The sequence below is a fragment of the Akebia trifoliata genome, chromosome 14, assembly GCF_017979445.1.
Source record: "Akebia trifoliata isolate Shusen 1 chromosome 14, ASM1797944v1, whole genome shotgun sequence".
Lineage (NCBI taxonomy): Eukaryota > Viridiplantae > Streptophyta > Magnoliopsida > Ranunculales > Lardizabalaceae > Akebia > Akebia trifoliata.
This window is the reverse complement of record NC_141388.1, coordinates 29,981,705-29,999,653: the sequence shown is the minus strand read 5'-3', so window position 1 is coordinate 29,999,653 and position 17,949 is coordinate 29,981,705. Positions and strand designations below refer to the sequence as shown.

The following is a 17,949-nucleotide window of genomic DNA, read 5'->3' as shown; positions in this document are numbered from 1 at the left end:
TATTTGTAATTTTGATATGATTTTCACGTACGTCCAAGCTGGTTGGGAAGGAGTGGCACATGATTCACGGATCTTAATGGAGACCATTTCTGACCTTGCAAATAGATTTTCAATACCTCCACCTGATAAAAATAATCTTTATTTATTTTATATTAGAAATTAGTCATTACATTTTATAAGCTTAATGTGATTTTATTTTTCGATGTGTCAGAACGTTCGACTATTATAGATTGTTAGTGATCACTTGTCTATGCCTATCAGGCATGCATGTGATTCCCAAATATACAAACCATTCGTATATGACCACCTTTACATTGCAAGTTCACTGGTAAAGATAGAGAGGAATAAATCCGGATTCCAGTTGTGACTCCACTCTCATATGCGTCCCATACCATATATAAGCTTGGTGGTCCCTACCGTACATCCTAGGATAGTACACCACTCCGGATGATATAACACACTATCCCTTTAGGCATTCACAGACTCTTTAACAACTCATAAAATAGCTACATATATATATTATTTTCATTTGAAAACAAAAGAGAAATTAACAATACAAGGTTAAGAATGAATATCTAATTTTCTACTATGCAAGTGTGACCACCTGGCCTAAAATAAATAACGAAACAGAAACGTAAACAACACCTCGCGCTAACAGAAAGTAAATAAATATGCAACCAGTAACATTATCCCTAGATATCCGTTCACTAACCTACACACAACACAATAATGTAAAATACAGACATAATCCCTTGGGTGTGACTCTGACATTTTACCATTTCATACCCTTTTTCCATTTTTCTGATTTTTACAGTTTTCAATCTCTCAAACAAGATATCCACTTTCTGATATTTATCAACTCAATATGAGTTTATTGAATATTAAATCATTTTTCCAACTATGAAATTTATTTTTATCAATAACATTAAAAAAATACAAAATTTATATCAAAACGGGGTCCGAGTGGTGTACATAACCCAACTAACAAAAATAACCCGGTGAAATATCCTAGTCACATATAATTTGTTATAAAATACAATTAAACATATCAAATATGTAAGTTTTGGCGTGAATTTAAAATAACCAATTGAATTCTATATTTTTGGAAACACATCACAAATTTTTAATAAAATTTTAAATGTAATTTTCATAATCTACGATTACTAATAGAAATTGAGAGTTCCTTACTATCTCTGTGTGAAAGGATTAAAATGCGTGCATGAAAATCGAGACGAACGATGCAAAAATTGAGATATATAAGACTTCGAAGTGGCTGATTTTTGAATCTGATCCGGTGGTTTCAAAGATCTTGATGCTGTCGTCCTTTCTCCTTTCTGTGGCGGAGGACGATTTGGCCTTGAAACTAATGAAATCTGAGGTCGAAGTTTCAAAACCCCCGTATATATATACAGATGATTTTTTACGATATGGGGTGAAAGAGAAGATGAAACGAAGAGATCTTGAATGGATTTTATAAATGTCGAGGTTGCGGACATTTTTTCATTCTACGTCGGTCATTAAAGGCGTTTACAACGAATCTAAGTTTGAAGTTTTGAAGAAAAAAAAAATAGTTAGCTAGTTTTGGTTGGTTTAAAACGATGAATAGTGAAAAAAATTAAAAAAATTTATTTATATAAATCTTGGGATGAAATTGGTATTTTGTTTATTATTTCGATCGACAATAACTTGACCATCCGGACTCTAAAAGTGACGAATGAATACTTTATTTTGTCTAATTTTTCATTTCGGATCTAATGGTGTGATCAATTTCTATAAATTTTATCTCTAACAAAAATTTACATTTTTAGCCTAGTGGGACCCTAAAATTGATATCGTTTTCGTTTTTGACGATAATTCGACTTCCTAATCTCAAAAAATGAAAAATAAATAGTCCATATTCAATACTTTTTTGTTACGAACCCAATGATATGATCAAATTTTAAAAATTCCTACTCTAGCAAAAAGTAATTATTTTAGCCTGATCCGACTCGGTAATCGAGGATTTTGTAATTTTTCTATTCGAACTCGCATTTGAGCGTGCGTATAGGCTAAAATAGGTTTTTCGATCATTTTGAATCCAATGGTGAGATCAGATTCCATTAAAAATGACCAGAAATATCCTAAAGTTTTATCCCTAAATCCCACTTTTAGGATTTTATCAAAATTTCATTATTTATATCCTTCGAGATACGAATTGAAAACTCGGGATTTTACAAAGATTTTCCTTACTAACTTAGTACGATTTTAAGCCTTACTATATACCATTTTGCTCAAATGAATTAGGGAAAATTACTTAATGGTCTATGGCACTAACTTTTCTTTCTAATTAGTCATTGCCTTTTAGGGGTGAACTAAATAGTCCATTTAATAAATCCCTCTTTCCTAATCAGTCCCTGAATCTCCACTCTAGACATTTTTCACGATTGAAATGTCGAAATTGCCCTAACCATTAAATCTGACCATTTTCATCTCAAAAATTGGATTTCTGGCATCTCGATTGAGTTTTGGAGACTCCATTATGATGAAAATGATTTGAGAAGGAAGAAGAAGTCATTTTAAGGGTTTTTTTACATACATTTACTTCAGTTTTTTTTTTTTTTTTTAAATATCAAAACCGATCAAGGATAGTTCTTTTGGTTTGAAATCAACTCCACAAGTCGTTATGTCAAGTTTTAAGTTGATCTTTCTATGTATTTTAGTTGAAAAACTCAAAAAAATGAAATCGAATAAATTTTACAATGCTGAGGTTGACGATTTTTTTTAAGTTAAGTATTTTTATTGTTGAGGATGAGATTTTTTTTTTAAATTATTGTCGACCTCAGTAGTTTTATTTATTGTTGACCTCACTAGTTTTAATTATTGTCAAGTTTGACAATAATTAAAAAAAAATTGTCAACCTCGACAATAGGAATATTGAACTTAAAAAAAAAAAAATTGCCGACCTTGGCATTGTAAAATTTATCCGAATTTTATTTTTCAAGTTTTTTCAACTAAAATACATGGAAAGATCGACTTAAAATTTGACATAATGACATATGCAGATGATTTCAAAACAAAAGAATCATCCTTGATCAATTTTGATCCAAAAAAGAAGTAAAAGTATTGAAAAATCTTAATTTCATTTTTTGTTATAAATTGTCGAAATAAAAAAAAAATTATTTAAAAGTTCAAAATGAGAAGTATATCATTTCCATTTATCATTCATGATAAAAAAAAATCGTTGAAAATGATTAGAATCGCAGTTGGAAAACCTAAGTATGTAAGGAAGAAGAAAAATGTGTAGTTTCAGTATTTCAAAAATATTATAACCATGAAAAAATTCAGATACAAAAATAAAAATTCAAAATATTTTTTTGTCGTTCGTCTCAAGATTTTAAAAATGGGCTGAACTACCCAACTTTCACTAACTCCCGAAATTAAAATTAAAATTCAACCATGAAATGTAATTATTTTTTATTTTTATTTATTTTTTTTTTTTCAAAGTTGATAGAATTTTATCCTCTACATGCATCCCATAATGTGACCCTTGGTAAGGTTAAAATCCTCACTAAATTAGTAATTAGTAAGGCTAGTCGGACTCGCTTCTAGACATATAAGTACGGGGAACTCTGGAGTCTGGACAAAAGTACCGCAACACAGAGGATCCTCTACCGCTTATTCTTTGGTGATTTTGTACAAATTGGGAAGCTTTTTGCAAAAAGTTGGTGTGGCAATAGAATCTCTTTTTTTCATATTAGGTAATCAACCATCCATTTTCATGTTTTTTAGAGAGAAGTTTTCAAAAACCATGAATAAGGCTGATGTGTTATTTGATCAATTGTAGCTAATTAATTAATCACGATTCACGAAAGAGAAACGAATAGCATTTTAAGAGCTTCAGTCACCGATGTTTGGGGTTAATTGTTCTTTCGCTAAATTCTATTCTCTTTCTCCTCATTTGTTCTCAAACTCCAGGTTTCTTCATTTTAATTTTAATTTTAATTTTTTTTTGTAGCTTTTATTTATTTATTTTTGTTTAATTTATTATGTTTTATTGTTAATTTTATAGGCGGATTATCAAAATGTCAGCATCAATCGAAACCAAAAACCCTAGAATTGCGTTGGAAACTATGGCAGTTAAACCTCCTTCTCACCCTACTTATGATCTCAACGTCGTTATCAAACTAGCCCTAGCTGAAGATGCTGGTGATCGAGGTGATTAGTTCTTCGATCTTTGGTTTCTAATTTTATTTCATTTCTGTAATCTAGTTGTTCTTCCATCCTGTCTTTTTAATTTTAATTTTATTTTTTATGATTTGATTTGATTATGTTTATGTCTGGATTGATATAAACTTATATTTTTGTAATCTTTCACAAAAATAAAGAATATATCCATATCGTTACAATTTGGCGAAGTTAACCCAATCATCTTGTTTACGGGCACACATTCCAAACTATTTACAAAGAAGTTGAGAGTGAAATACCGATTTTGCCCCCACTGTAAGTACATAGGGATAAGGGGTATTTCGGGTATTTTAGTGCAAAAACACTGTTGTAAAAAATTAAACATTTGCCACAACATTAAAAAAAAAAATGTGATTTGGTAAATATTTTGGAATGTGTATTGTCCTAGTAATTTCGAGATCTATCTCCCCCACGAGTTGATAAAAAAAATCTCTTAAAATTTTGTAACATTCACTGAAACAAAACAGAACATTCGGAAATTTTTTGAAGGCTTCAGGACCCTCATAAAAATCAGCATTCTAAGGATAAATATTAGAAAAAAAGAGGAAAGAATAAAACATGTTTTAGGTTTTTAAATGACTTACAACTACTTTTGTCAAATATATCATATTTTTTCATGCCGAAACGCACTTATAAATCTGTCATTTTCTCCCAAAATCTTATCTTGTTCATAAGTTTGAAGGAGAAAGAATCTCAAGGTTAAAGATAAATGTAACAATTTTTACCCCTAGAAGTTGCATATGGCAGGTAAGGCTAGAGGTTGACAACGAGGACATTTAGGTCATTTTGATTGATCTATTAAAGAAGTCCGAGGTCAAGGGTATATCATCAGTTTGAAAACCTGGGAGTATACATCAAATATTCATAAAAAATGGAGATGAATATGATTACCCTAGACATATGTTTCTAGTTTGTCATTTCTTTCTGATTTCTGATTTGATTTTATTATGTTTCGGTCATCTGAATGTCTTAGTTCAAACATTCGTAGACAAATCAGAACATTCCAAGACAAATTTCCATATTCCAAAATAACCATCAAAACTTTAATTATCAGCATTTTTCATGTTGGAATGTTCGAATAAAATGGTATGTATTGGCCGATACATTCCGAAACAATACAATATTTTAAACTATGCTCTTGACTACAATTTTTAGTATTTATCAATCGATTTGATTGTAGGAGATGTGACTTGTATGGCCACTGTTCCGACTGATATGGAAGTGGAAGCTCAATTCTTAGCAAAGGAGAATGGCGTCATTGCAGGAATAGCTCTTGCAGAGATGATATTTAATGAGGTTGATCCTTCATTGAAGGTATACACAAAGCTTTTTGGATTTGGAATTGTCTACATGTTTTTAATGCCAAGTAGTATTTCCGACTAATTTTGACCTAATTTGTGATGTTAGGTCGAGTGGTCTCAGAAGGATGGAGACTATATTTATAAAGGAATGCAGTTTGGCAAAGTATACGGTACGGATCATGTATGGAATTCAAGTTTTAAATGATTTTTGTTTTTTTTTTATGAACTCTTAAGTAGTAATTTCTGTTGAAATATGCAGGACGAGCACATAATATTGTTGTGGCTGAAAGGGTTGTGCTCAATTTTATGCAGAGGATGAGTGGTATAGCAACATTAACCAAGGTGTGTTTCTTCTCATATCATCTTTAATTCTGGACTTGGATATTGGGTGCAATGGATCTTATGTGAATCATTTGGCTGAAAACAAAAGGTGAAGCAAACAAGTTAAGGGATAATTGGAAGAAAGTTTGCAGAAATAGAATCCAAAGTAATCCTTATTATTTTAGGTGACTTCTGTTGTGCTTGTGTTGCTTATGTGGGGGTTAGGAGCCAAAATTTGGTGATTCCCTTCTAAGATATTCTCCATAAAGTTCTACATAAAAAGGATCTTGGTGGTTCTTAACCGTCAATATATCCCATTGTATTATTATGGGGTGTTGGGAAATATGAGAAACCAATGAAGTGAGGCTTTCCAAGATTTGGAGACCATATCATTGGTGTATTTTGGCTTACATTATCTCTTAGATAAGTTCCAATTTGATCTTTTCCTCTCTTTTTTATTTTTTTATGTATCACATTTGTAGATGCTTAAAGGCCGTGGTTATGTTCTACATAACTTGAACCATATATCCACCCACATTAATGACATAAATACATATTTACGTATATTTAGAGCAATATGAATATGATTGATGCAAGAAGTTTGGGAACCATAAACAACCAATGTTTTAAAAAGCGTTTGAGCCTTACACTTCAAGGCTTGCTGCTCTCTTCCAGCTCAACATCTTCGGGAACTTTTACAGTGAAAAGCTCCATGTATTATTAAAAAAGTGTATGCTCATGAGGTATACTATCATCCATTGAGGCTTTGAAAAGATGCTTTGCTCTTCTATTCCTTTTATAGTGGTGGCAAGTTATAATAGCTTAAAAAATTTGATTTGATTTTATGTTTTTTTTACTTTAACCACCGTCTCTATTTTATGCTTCATGCTTTAGGCCATTGAAATGCCGCACTAGACGTGTCAATTAAGCAAGCTGAGCCTTAAATGGGTTGGTTTTTAATCGGGCCTGAAAAGTATAGCCCAAACTCGATCGTTATTAACCTCGTCTTGTTATTTGCATCTTTGTTGCAGCTAAGCATCCTTAGAATTCTTGGTTCCGCCAAATTTGACTAATTCTAATTTTTAAGTTGTTTTGGGATAACTATGCTCATCTATGCTTGGATGAGATTGACAAATTCATGTTTCCTGCAGGAAATGGCAGATGCTGCAAAACCTGCATGCATTTTAGAAACACGGAAAACTGCTCCAGGTTTACGTTTGGTGGATAAGTGGGCGGTGATAATCACGTCTCTTACTTGTGATGTTCTTCAAATTTCCTTTCATTTTGCATTTCTTTAACAGCCACCCCCCCCCCCCCCCCCCCCCCTTTTTTTTTCTGAATCTTCTTGGCAGGTATTGATTGGTGGAGGGAAGAACCACAGGTTGGGTTTGTTCGATATGGTGATGGTAAAAGATAATCATATCTCAATAGCAGGGGGTGTCACAAATGCCATCAAATCAGTGGACCAGTTTTTGGAGCAAAGGAATCTTCAAATGGGGTTTGAGGTAGAATGCTTGACTTATAGTGTAAAGTTTCGACAGACTAAGAGCCCATTTGGATACACTTAAAAATGTAAAAATCCAAACTTTTTAAAAAGCAAACAGAAACTATTTTCTACATTTTAGAAGTTACTTTCTCCTTAAGTTACTTTCTTCCTAGCTACTTTATACTTTCTATCCAAATGGGGCCTAAGATACTAGGATACAGACATTCATGGTGAAACAGGATTATTTGCCTTCCTTTCCCGAAACACAAGATATAGATACCGATATGGGTCCCTCCCAATGTTGATAAAATGCTTTAGCTTCTACTTCTATTTTTCAGAAATAAATTACATTTTTTAGTATTTTGTTGAGAAAAAAAGGAAATTTAAGGAGCCAAGAAAATAACTATTTATGTAAATTTCGAAGTACCTGGTACTTGTTAACCAACCAATTACTCTAAAAGACCGATCTGTTAGAAAGAGGGAGAACTATGAATATAAGAGGGTCACGGGCATTAATTGGGGTATGACACACATAAGAGTGGAGGAAAATATATACTCAACACTCCCCCTCATCCTTAAGGGTGGAAAGAAATGAACCCGTAACTTATACGAACCTAGCGCTCTGATACCATGTCAACCAATCAACTACTCCAAAAGACCAATCGGTTAGAAAGGGGGAGAACTATGAATATAAGAGGGCCACATGGATTAATTGGGGTATGACACACCCGAGAGTGGAGGTAAATATATACTCAACACTTCCCCTCACCCATAAGGGTGGAAAGACTCAAACCCGTGACCTATTTGAACCTAGCGCTTTGATACCATTTCAACCAACCAACTACTCCAAAAGGCCGATTTGTTGGAGAGGGGGAGAACTACTGGTATGAGAGGGTCCTGGGGCTTAACTGGGTATGACACACCCTAGAGTGGAGGAAAATATATACTCAACAGTACTAGGATCTTTATCATGTGTCCATACAGATATTTGGGCTTATTGAAGCATCTGGATATCATAGTCCAGGAAAGATAAATTAATTCAAACTTGACTACGAAATCCAATTTCTTAATTGCTTGATACGATTACTGGTATTTATTTGGACTCTGGACTCGTGTTTCAATATGTTTCCTCTCTCTGACATGTCTCTAACAGCAGTAGTGAGTCGTATTTAATGAACAATTCTTTATCAGATCGAGACCAGGACATTGGAGGAAGTGAAGGAGGTATTAAATTATACATCTGAGAAGAAAACTTCATTAACGCGGATAATGTTAGACAATATGGTTGTCCCCCTACCAAATGGAGATGTGGATGTATCCATGCTTAAAGAAGCTGTTGAATTGATAAATGGAAGATTTGAGACTGAGGTAATTCTTAATCGCTATTTTTCATATTTTCTATAGATAAAGGTATATGCAAGATCTTGTTAGAAATATTGTTGTTTTCTACTTTTATCATATATCGATCATATTAATCAATTTCCTTTGTATCATTTCTTTATTCTCTCTTGCATTTTATATTGGCTGTCATTTTAAGAATTTAATCTTTTTCGACAAGTTGTGAAACTTTTTGTCCACATGGTTCAAAGTTTTGTTCTGTTTCGGACGAATCTAATCTTTTTCGTCAAGTTTTGAAACTTGTTGTCCCCGTGGTTCAAAGTTTCGTTCAAAGAATTTAATCTTTTTCGTCAAGTTGTGGAACTTGTTGTCCACATGGAATTTAGTGGAACATTGCGGTTTGGCAAACACCGGAATGAAACATTGACCCAGAAACATTCAATGTTTCAAGAATGTTTTAGATTGTCTTGAAATGTTTTGGCTGTGAGACCGTATCGGGTTTTCACCTGACTGAGACATTGCCTTGAGATGAGATTTTAGACTTTGGCTGTGCTTAGGGTGTCTCATTTCCAGTCAATTTTATTTAGGGAGATTCTATTGCCAGGCCAACTTTTGTTAAGAGCACCCCAATCCCATGAAATCACCAAAGAATTAACAAACATCTTGGGGTGCTCTTAGTAAAAGTTGGTGTGGCAATAGCAGATCTCTTTATTTATTTATTTTATTTTTCTGCAAAGAGAACAGACAATTTAATTGTGCCTGGAAGTTTGACTTGAGCCCATTTATTTTGTAAGTCGATAGTGCACAAACATTTGAGACAAAAGGGATCATATCTGTCAGTAGGAAAAAAAAAAAAGCAGACTGAGTTTTTGCAGGCTTTCCTGATCGTTCTTGCAATGCCTCTGAATTTTCTATTGCTTCTTATCTTAGAATGCAATTTTATTATAATGTTCAATGATGAGATCTGTTATTGGTTTGTGGTCATTGAAGAACTGTAGTGTCAATGTCTTGAAATCATGTTACTTTCAAGCCTATGGTTCTTGTATTTAAATCTAATTTTAATTCAACTTGTGAATTGATGCTAATTCTTTTGCTATTTTATGACAGGCATCGGGAAATGTTACTCTTGAAACAGTGCACAAAATTGGACAAAGTGGGGTAACCTATATTTCTAGGTAAAAAGCGAATCCTTATTTTATTGAATCTCATTATTATGCAAAAGATTTATATCAGAGGAAAACATTATCCGATTTTCTTTACTCAAGTTATTTGATAGTATTGTATGGAAGGAAATTTGGGTTGAACTAGTGTGATCCAATACACCTAAAACAAGACTAAGAGGGTTTTGAAGTAAATCGTGATATATGAGATCAAAGTCTGGTCCATATTTAAAAAATTAATAAAAATAGGAGACCCCGTAGAATATGTATTCATGTGGTTTTATGATTTATAACTTCCTCGGTTGGTAAGATCCATTTTTTTTCACTTTTATTATATATACTTATTAAATGACATGATTATGCACAATTAAGATATGCCATCATGGTGAGGTGGTAAAGTCTGTGTGTGGTAATATCACCAATACCCCACCATACTTATAAACTACCAAAAATCTTATATGTTAGCATGTACTGAGTAATATTGGTCTTACTACTTCAAATGATCAATTGTTATAGGATGATAAGTTATGGTTTATGTTTTAATACTTAGTTTATCATTTTTTTTAAATATCAACAGCAATCAAATTTGGTGGTATTTTATTTAGAGATGGGTCTATTATGTTTTCACCTTTCCCATAACTCACATAATATGTGTTATGTTTGTGACTTGTATTCTGTCTGTGGTATCATATTTACTGAAATGGACTATACACCTGTATCAAGGTGACTTATATTCTGTCAGAACAATTTGCCTTTGTACAGGCTATAAATTATATGAAACTTGTTTTGGGGTTTTTGTGAGGGATTTTCAATTTTTTTCTGAGAGAAAATGAGTTGTAACCCTGTCTTTCATGGAAATCATGAGAGGATCTCATCATCGCCTGTAGACGTAGGCAATCTTGCCATTCCATGTAAATTGTTGTGTTCTCTCCTTATTTACGATTAGCATATTTTTCCGGATTGTTATCGTTGTTCCTCGACCCAATTTCCTACAATACGTCCATAGTTTCTAAATTTACTACTTTATCTCTATATCGATTGAGACTTTTATGTATATTTAGTTCAACTTTACATGACCAACCCAACATTACCGGAGTGGACCTATAGAACATTTATTATGGGTTCTTGGAAACTATTCTCATTTTTCCAGTTTTTCAAATTTCTTGGTTACACCAACATATTTTACTTTCGTTTAATAATTAGATAACTAACTTATAATTCTATCTTCTTTGTTTAATGAACCATATCCATGTGTTTTTTTTATGCAGTGGTGCATTGACACATTCTGTGAAGGCACTTGATATCTCGCTCAAAATTGATACAGAGCTTGCTCTTCAAGTTGGAAGGCGAACAAAGCGAGCTTGATCTAATTTTTGGAAACTCCCCCCCTTTTTTCTTCTTTCAATCAGTGGTGATCACATCGACAGTACTGAACCCATCACAAACAGTTAAATGGGTAAGAAATACTTCTTTGATAAGTGGCTCCTTAAGCACACTGTTACTTTCTTAAACATTAAATAAATTAATAAACAAATGTAATTTTTATTTTTATTTTTTAAATGAAGCCGTGACTCAAGATTTTGTGAGTAAGGATTAATACTAATGTCTCCAAATTTTGAGATAAGGCATGGATGATTGTTTTCTCTTATTATATATAGTGTGCTGTGTGCGGTTGCATGCCAGTGGTCTCTCTGTGTAGGTGTGGGTGCGTGTGTGAGTGTTTTGAAGCTCTTTTTTTTTACGCTCCCTTCACAGAACCTTAGATCCTTTGCTTTGGGATACACAAGGACAAAGATTTATGGTTCTCTGAACTGTTTGGTCAAAGATCGTACAAAAAAGAGCGTTAGTTTATCACAATTCTTATTTTTATGAACGAACAAAAGTTCACAATTTTTGTGTAAGGGGGAATTTTTAAGTGATGGGGGTTCAATCATTTCTAGGTGATCTGCAAGTAGTAGCTTTCAAGATAAGCCACCTGAATGGACTCTATCGAAGAGAAAGGCCACCAAGAAATCACCAAGCATGGCCCACTCCAGGACCCCAATATGCAACGTGGAGGTGCTTCAACTGGACTATGTCAGTCGGTCAATTGGTCTGGACTTGCTATCAATGTTGTTAAACAACATATGTGACCAGTACATGCTGTTCGCATATGCGGTGGCATATGCTGCAAGAAAAAATATTTGAAAAAAAAATGTCATCGCATATGTTGCAAGAAAAAAAAAATTTGAAAAAAATGTCTTTGCATATTGACAGATAGCATAATTTGGGGTATGTGACTGTAGAATATGCGAATGTGTGACAACACTGCCTGCTATGCTCACTGATGTTCCTTTCCTCTTGGCCAATTGGACTTGAATAAAAAGAAAGACCCTAAACCATCCAATTGTGCAGTTGACTTTAGGCATAAAAGAGCAGCAGTTTTCGAATTTCAATACCCAAGAGAGCTGTCCTTTTGCAGTAATTCTCGCCGTATATCTTTCAACATAATAGTCACCAAAAAGTACTTTATCTTAAAAGACCCATTTGCGAGATCACAATTCACAAGTACCGATAATGATCTAGGGTTTAGATCTCACATGCACATTTAGAATAAGACAGATATCAAACAGTTTAGGACGAGTATCGATCTAATGTAACATAGATAATGATTCCTTCTTTTCTTCTATAACCTACAAGATTAAGAGGATGGAGACAACTCTACCCTGGATACTATAACCCAATAAAAAATGACGGGAGCTTATAGACTTGTGTTTAGGAGGGGAACTATATTAGATACTCTTTTTGTTTTTAAGAGAGTTGCTATTGCCACACCAACTTTTACTAATGCCGCACCAATTGTGAAAAAAAAAAAAGAAAAAGAAGAGAATATTATACGTATTCATATTCCAATTGAACAATTTCCATTTTTTATTATTCTCAAAGGAGAAGATTCTTCTTTTTACCAAATATATACGAATCTAATCACGATATGAATCTTATAACTTATAATAAGAACAAGAGATCTTCCTCAATCAATCCCTTTGCCCATTATTCTTCGAGAATTAGAAAGATCCTTCTCGAGTTTTAATTTGTTTATTTGAAATTTAGGTTCTTTTATCCTACTTAATTTCATATTGAATTTCTTAATTTTTATTTACTTTGTAGTTCTATTTTCTTTACCTCTCTTTTCTTTTTATTCCCTTCCATCATTCCTTAATTCCCATAGGTTTGATCCTGTAGAATTTGACCGATTTTCTCATCGAGCGAAGGGCATGAAATAAATTAGATTGATCTTTTGATCAAAAGTACTATGTGAAATCTTCGATTTTTTTCCTCTTCCTCTATCCCATAAGTTCAATGTTTTACTCAATATAGGACATTTTCTTCTGTGTGAATCAATATTATAACATTCCAATTCCTTTTTGATACCTCCAAAGAAAAATTCCAAATTGATGGGTTAGCGTGAGCTTATCCATGTGGTTATACACTTTTCGAATAGAAATCCATTTATGAAAGATCCTGGCTTTCGTGCTTTGGTGGGTCGTCTTAGATCCTTTCGATGACCTATGTTGTATTTAAGGGATATCTATATGATCCGATCGATTCCGTAAGGCACGCGATAGTAACAGAACCAGGGAAAGTAAACAAAAATGATAGTTTTTTTATTTATTATATTAGTATTAGTTAGTGATCCCGGCTCGGTGAGTCCTTTCTTCCGTGATGAACTGTTGGCACCAGTCCTACATTTTTTCTCTGTGGACCGAGGAGAAAGGGGGGCTCAGCGGGAAGAGGATTGTACCATGAGAGAAGCAAGGACAAGGAGGTCAACCTGTTTCAAATATACAACACGGATTCTGGCAATGCAATGTAGTTGGACCCTCATGTCGATCCGAATGAATCAACCTTTCCACGGAGGTAAATCTTTGCCTGCTAGGCAAGAGGATAGCAAGTTACAAATTCTGTCTCGGTAGGACATGTATTTCTATTACTATGAAATTCATAAATGAAGTAGTTAATGGTGGGGTTACCATTCTCTTTTTTGTACCTTCCATAGCATCGGGCGACCAAGTATTCGATCTTATTTGTGCAGATTTCCCAACAGGACCAATAAGGAAGTAAAATACAAATAATAGTTATGGCATTTGTAGGCATCAAAATTTAAATGGGTCCCTATCGTTTTCTAAATTAATGAAAGTCCCTTAAATTAAAATTGGGCCCACAAGTTTAAATTTAGGACATTGATTGGGATAGGCCATATATGGTTTGATTTTAGGTTTTCGGAGATAAAACCCATGATTTAAATAAAAATCAAGTGATCCACACATTAAATATCGAGCCCTACACCTAAACAAACGAGTTCGGCCCAATAATAATCCATAAAATCCTTAAAATTGGATTTAGACAAATTTAACCATTTAAACAAATCAATTAAACCTCTTTAAGTTAGGGTATAATTGGAAAGTTAGATTACCTTTAAGTCTATAAATACAAGAGCCTCTCTCATTGAGAGGGGATGGAGATCACTTTCTCTCAAAAGAAGAAGCTCTCAAGCCCTCCTCCAGAGACAAAGCAAGGTTCTTCAAGGATCCGGACTCCGACTAAAGAGAAGATCAAACATAAAGCCCTTCTCCAAAAATCAAGAAAACATTCTTAACCGATAAAACGCGAAACTCGGAGAGAAGAAGATCTACAGAAGCTCTACAAAAGATCAATCACAAAGCAAAGACACCGTTAAAGCATCCTTCTCAGCCGATAAAGTTCGAAGCTCGGAGAGAAGAAAAGTTACATACATCATTTTTATTTATTTTGTATTTGACTATTAATCAGAGGAAACGCTAAGATCTGTATCTCATTTCCATAAAAAATCAATAAAATCATTTGCGATTATATTTCACGAATCTCAAGGTAGATCTGTAGAAATTTATTGTCGACAGCATTCAATCTCATATTACGAGAAATCCAAGAATTTTTAGGGGAGCTAGCACGAGCAAAAAAGGTTCCAGAGTATTTTGTTTGAAAGAGAGTAAAACGACCTAAAATCCTTGAAGCTAATCCAAAATCACCTACTCGATTGACAGTCATAGCTTTTGTAGCTACTTTATCTGCCTGAAGTCGTGTAAACCATAAATAAATTGATAAAAAGGAAGCAAGACCTATGCCCTCCCATCCCAGGAATAATTGAAGAGAGTAATCTCCAGTCATCAACATTGGCATAAAAAAGTAGCAATGGATAAATAACACATAAATGGAGGGCTATACGGATCCTTGGACATATATGCAATAGAATAAAGATGGACCAAGCTATTTATTGTCAAAATCCGTGTTGTATATTTGAAACAGGTTGACCTATTTGTCCTTGCTTCTTTCATGGTACAATCCTCTTCCCGCTAAACCCCATTTTCTCCTCGGTCCATAGAGAAAAAATGTAGGACTAGTGCCAATAGTTCATCACAGAAGAAAGGGCTCACATGATATAGAAAAATCAGATTATTTAAGAATACACATTGAATACTGAGATTACGCATTGAATTTCTGATAATGGAATATTACAACTCCGAGATACCAAACAAATTCTCTAGGATTGCTATAACTCGCATGATATAGACCACGGAAAATATGAAAGTGACCAAAGTAGGTATGAGTTGGTTGAGTTTGGCCTTTTGGTGGAGCTAATTAATCAAAGGATGAAGGTGGCTTTTAACCATACATTGTAGGGATTCAACCCGAAATTCCCAACCTGTGAGAACAAAAATAGAGAAAAATACACGTTGAAAAAAGAAAACAATCACACGTACAAGATAGTATTTACGTGGTTTGGCAATTTGCCTACGTCCACGGAGTTGCAAAGATTTCACTATTATCAAGAAGAAAAATACAAAGTGCAGTTACGGTCTCAAAAACAACAACCTAAGACTTAAAAAAAAAACCCTAATCACCAAAACGGTTTCTATATACTGCGCACAGGATTCACAATGGACTGCAAAACGGGCCAAAAAAAATTTTCAAAGGCCCCTCAGGAGATTTGTCCATGAGCGCTCCGGCTTGAGCCTATCAACCCAAACCTCCGCTCTATGGACTAAGCCTCAGAAAATCTCTCATAAAAAAATCACACAACATTATTCAGGTCGTCAACCAAATCAAACATAACTAGGCTCCACAAAGCCCAACAGTAAGCTCTATTTATCAAATTTGAACCGATGACTTAAGCCTTACCATGGCATTACTCTACCGCTGAGTTAAAAAGGCCCATTTGATTCAATTCTTAAATGATCCAATTCACTATGAATCTATTGAATGTAGTTGGTGATTTACATAGGGATTGGTGTGGCATTAGTAAAAGTTTGTGTGGTAATAATAACTCTCTTTTTCAACCACCCCCTCATGAAAGTTAGAGACATAATACAAATCACTTCCTTAATTGTAGATGCAAACATCTAAGATTTTATATTTCCATTGCCCCAATATTACATAATTTTATCAACCCCATTTCTAAAAGGGAAAATTACTTAAAGGATTTCGACAGAAGGACTTCTTTCTATATAGTCCCTAAGTTTTGGGTGGTCTCTAAATAGTCCATTCAGTAAACTTTTTCTTTCTTTAATAGTCTTTGAACCTCATCTCTCACATTCTCACGATTGAATACCCTAACCGTTTGAAGCAATTGTTTTCATCCAAAAAAATTGAATTCTTGGCATCTCAATCTATAGTCACTAAAGTCGCCAACTTTTTCAAAAAATCGTGTTTCAATTGCGATTTTAAAGACTGGCAATTAAATCACCTATTTTTTAAAAGTTACGATTTAAACAAAAACAAAATGTGAATTTTTTTTTGTTGCATCGCAAGCTATGTTTTCAAAGACCATTTAGTCTTAAGTTTAAAATATGATTTGATGATATAAATGATAACATCGCTTTGTAGAAAAAAAAAATATTGTCTTAACACTATTTCGATTTTTTCTCCATTTGTTCATTTTTTTTTCGATTTTTTTTCAAACCACAACTTACTATGTCTCAATCTAGTTTTGGAGACTTCATTCCATTCAAAATGATTTAAGAAGGAACAACAATTCATTTTAAAGGATTTTTTCAAATATTTTGAAAATGTATGTACAAAATTAGTGTTTTTCACTTTTTTCTTAGTTTTTGGATGAAAATCGATCAATAACCTCTTGATCACGATAGTCAGTCTTCATGCCTGATAGAGTCCTTTCCTAAACTAAACATCCATTCTGCAATAACATAGCAGAGAGAGAGAGCAATCGTTACACATCTTTGAGAAATGGTAGACAATTAGTGAATCACTAATATGAATGAGGGAGATAGTTATCCTCTATGGATGGAATCATAACTCCTAACTTCCCAATGAAGTTTTTTAGCAACATCACATGATGAGTGACCTCATAACAACTTATGAACTTAGCAAATTATCAATATATATCCATAACTGAATTTGAAACTAACACGACACTTAATATAGTTGGAATTAATCCAAATACCAATAACCTCAAACTCGCCCACAACATAACTAATGTTTCTCTACTTGTTATTGTAGACATTGCTTCTAGTTGAAGATGTCTCCCATTGACTATAATGGTTTTACGAAGTGCACAATTTTTTGCATACCAAAACTTTCGATCATCTTATTAATATATACTCTTTGAGGCAACCCTAATGTATCAACTTTTCTAATTCCCATGAACATTGAATCCAAGGTCATATTCTACATTTTTACATCCTTATCAAAGTTTTTTCATAGAAATTACTTTGAATCCTATGACAAGTATGTCATCCTTATTTAGAATTAATGAAACATAACCATTTTCACTAAACTCGATACATATACAAGGACCCATAGGATTCTCCTTAATTATATATAATTGACCACTATTTGAACAAACTTAAGATACTAGAGGCTAGGGGTGTACAAAAAACCCATTACCCGCACGAAATCCTGCCCAAAAAACGTACCCGAACCTAAAAATTATCTGAATCGAACCAAACCTGACTTGATTCCATTTGGGTTCGATTTCGAGTGCCTAGAACCTGCCCAAACCCAACCCAAGTTTTACCCGTTAGTTGCTACCTGATACCCGTACCCATTATCAAAATCATGTGTAAAAAAATTTAATAATTTTAAT

The 17,949-nt window shown here is 33.6% G+C and overlaps 1 protein-coding gene across 4 annotated transcripts; it reads left to right on the top strand.

The window, feature by feature from the left end:
* Window positions 1-3,583: 3,583 nt before the first annotated feature.
* QPT (quinolinate phoshoribosyltransferase) lies at window positions 3,584-11,788 on the top strand. 4 transcript variants are annotated; one of them, XM_086423564.1, is made up of 11 exons: window positions 3,584-3,737; window positions 3,824-3,895; window positions 4,049-4,194; window positions 5,405-5,538; window positions 5,632-5,695; window positions 5,785-5,867; window positions 6,998-7,081; window positions 7,199-7,351; window positions 8,524-8,700; window positions 9,778-9,845; window positions 11,099-11,512. In XM_086423564.1, exons 3-11 carry the CDS (start codon window positions 4,062-4,064, stop codon window positions 11,193-11,195), a joined length of 993 nt encoding a protein of 330 aa, XP_086279690.1. In that variant the 5' UTR covers window positions 3,584-3,737; window positions 3,824-3,895; window positions 4,049-4,061; the 3' UTR covers window positions 11,196-11,512. The 4 variants fall into 4 exon arrangements, 3 of the variants coding, with proteins under 3 accessions (XP_086279690.1, XP_086279689.1, XP_086279691.1); XM_086423563.1 differs by having other exon boundaries at window positions 3,824-3,954; XR_015172032.1 differs by lacking the exon at window positions 3,584-3,737 and adding an exon at window positions 11,771-11,788 and having other exon boundaries at window positions 3,752-3,954; window positions 11,099-11,286.
* Window positions 11,789-17,949: the final 6,161 nt, after the last annotated feature.

Bases quoted from the DNA above. Each gene is read 5' to 3' on its own strand.
- QPT (XM_086423563.1), top strand. From the start codon at position 3,887: ATGTTTGGGGTTAATTGTTCTTTCGCTAAATTCTATTCTCTTTCTCCT. The intron at 3,955-4,048 runs GTTTCTTCATTT...TTAATTTTATAG, and splicing joins CATTTGTTCTCAAACTCCAG to GCGGATTATCAAAATGTCAG. The intron at 7,082-7,198 runs GTGATAATCACG...TCTTCTTGGCAG, and splicing joins GTTTGGTGGATAAGTGGGCG to GTATTGATTGGTGGAGGGAA.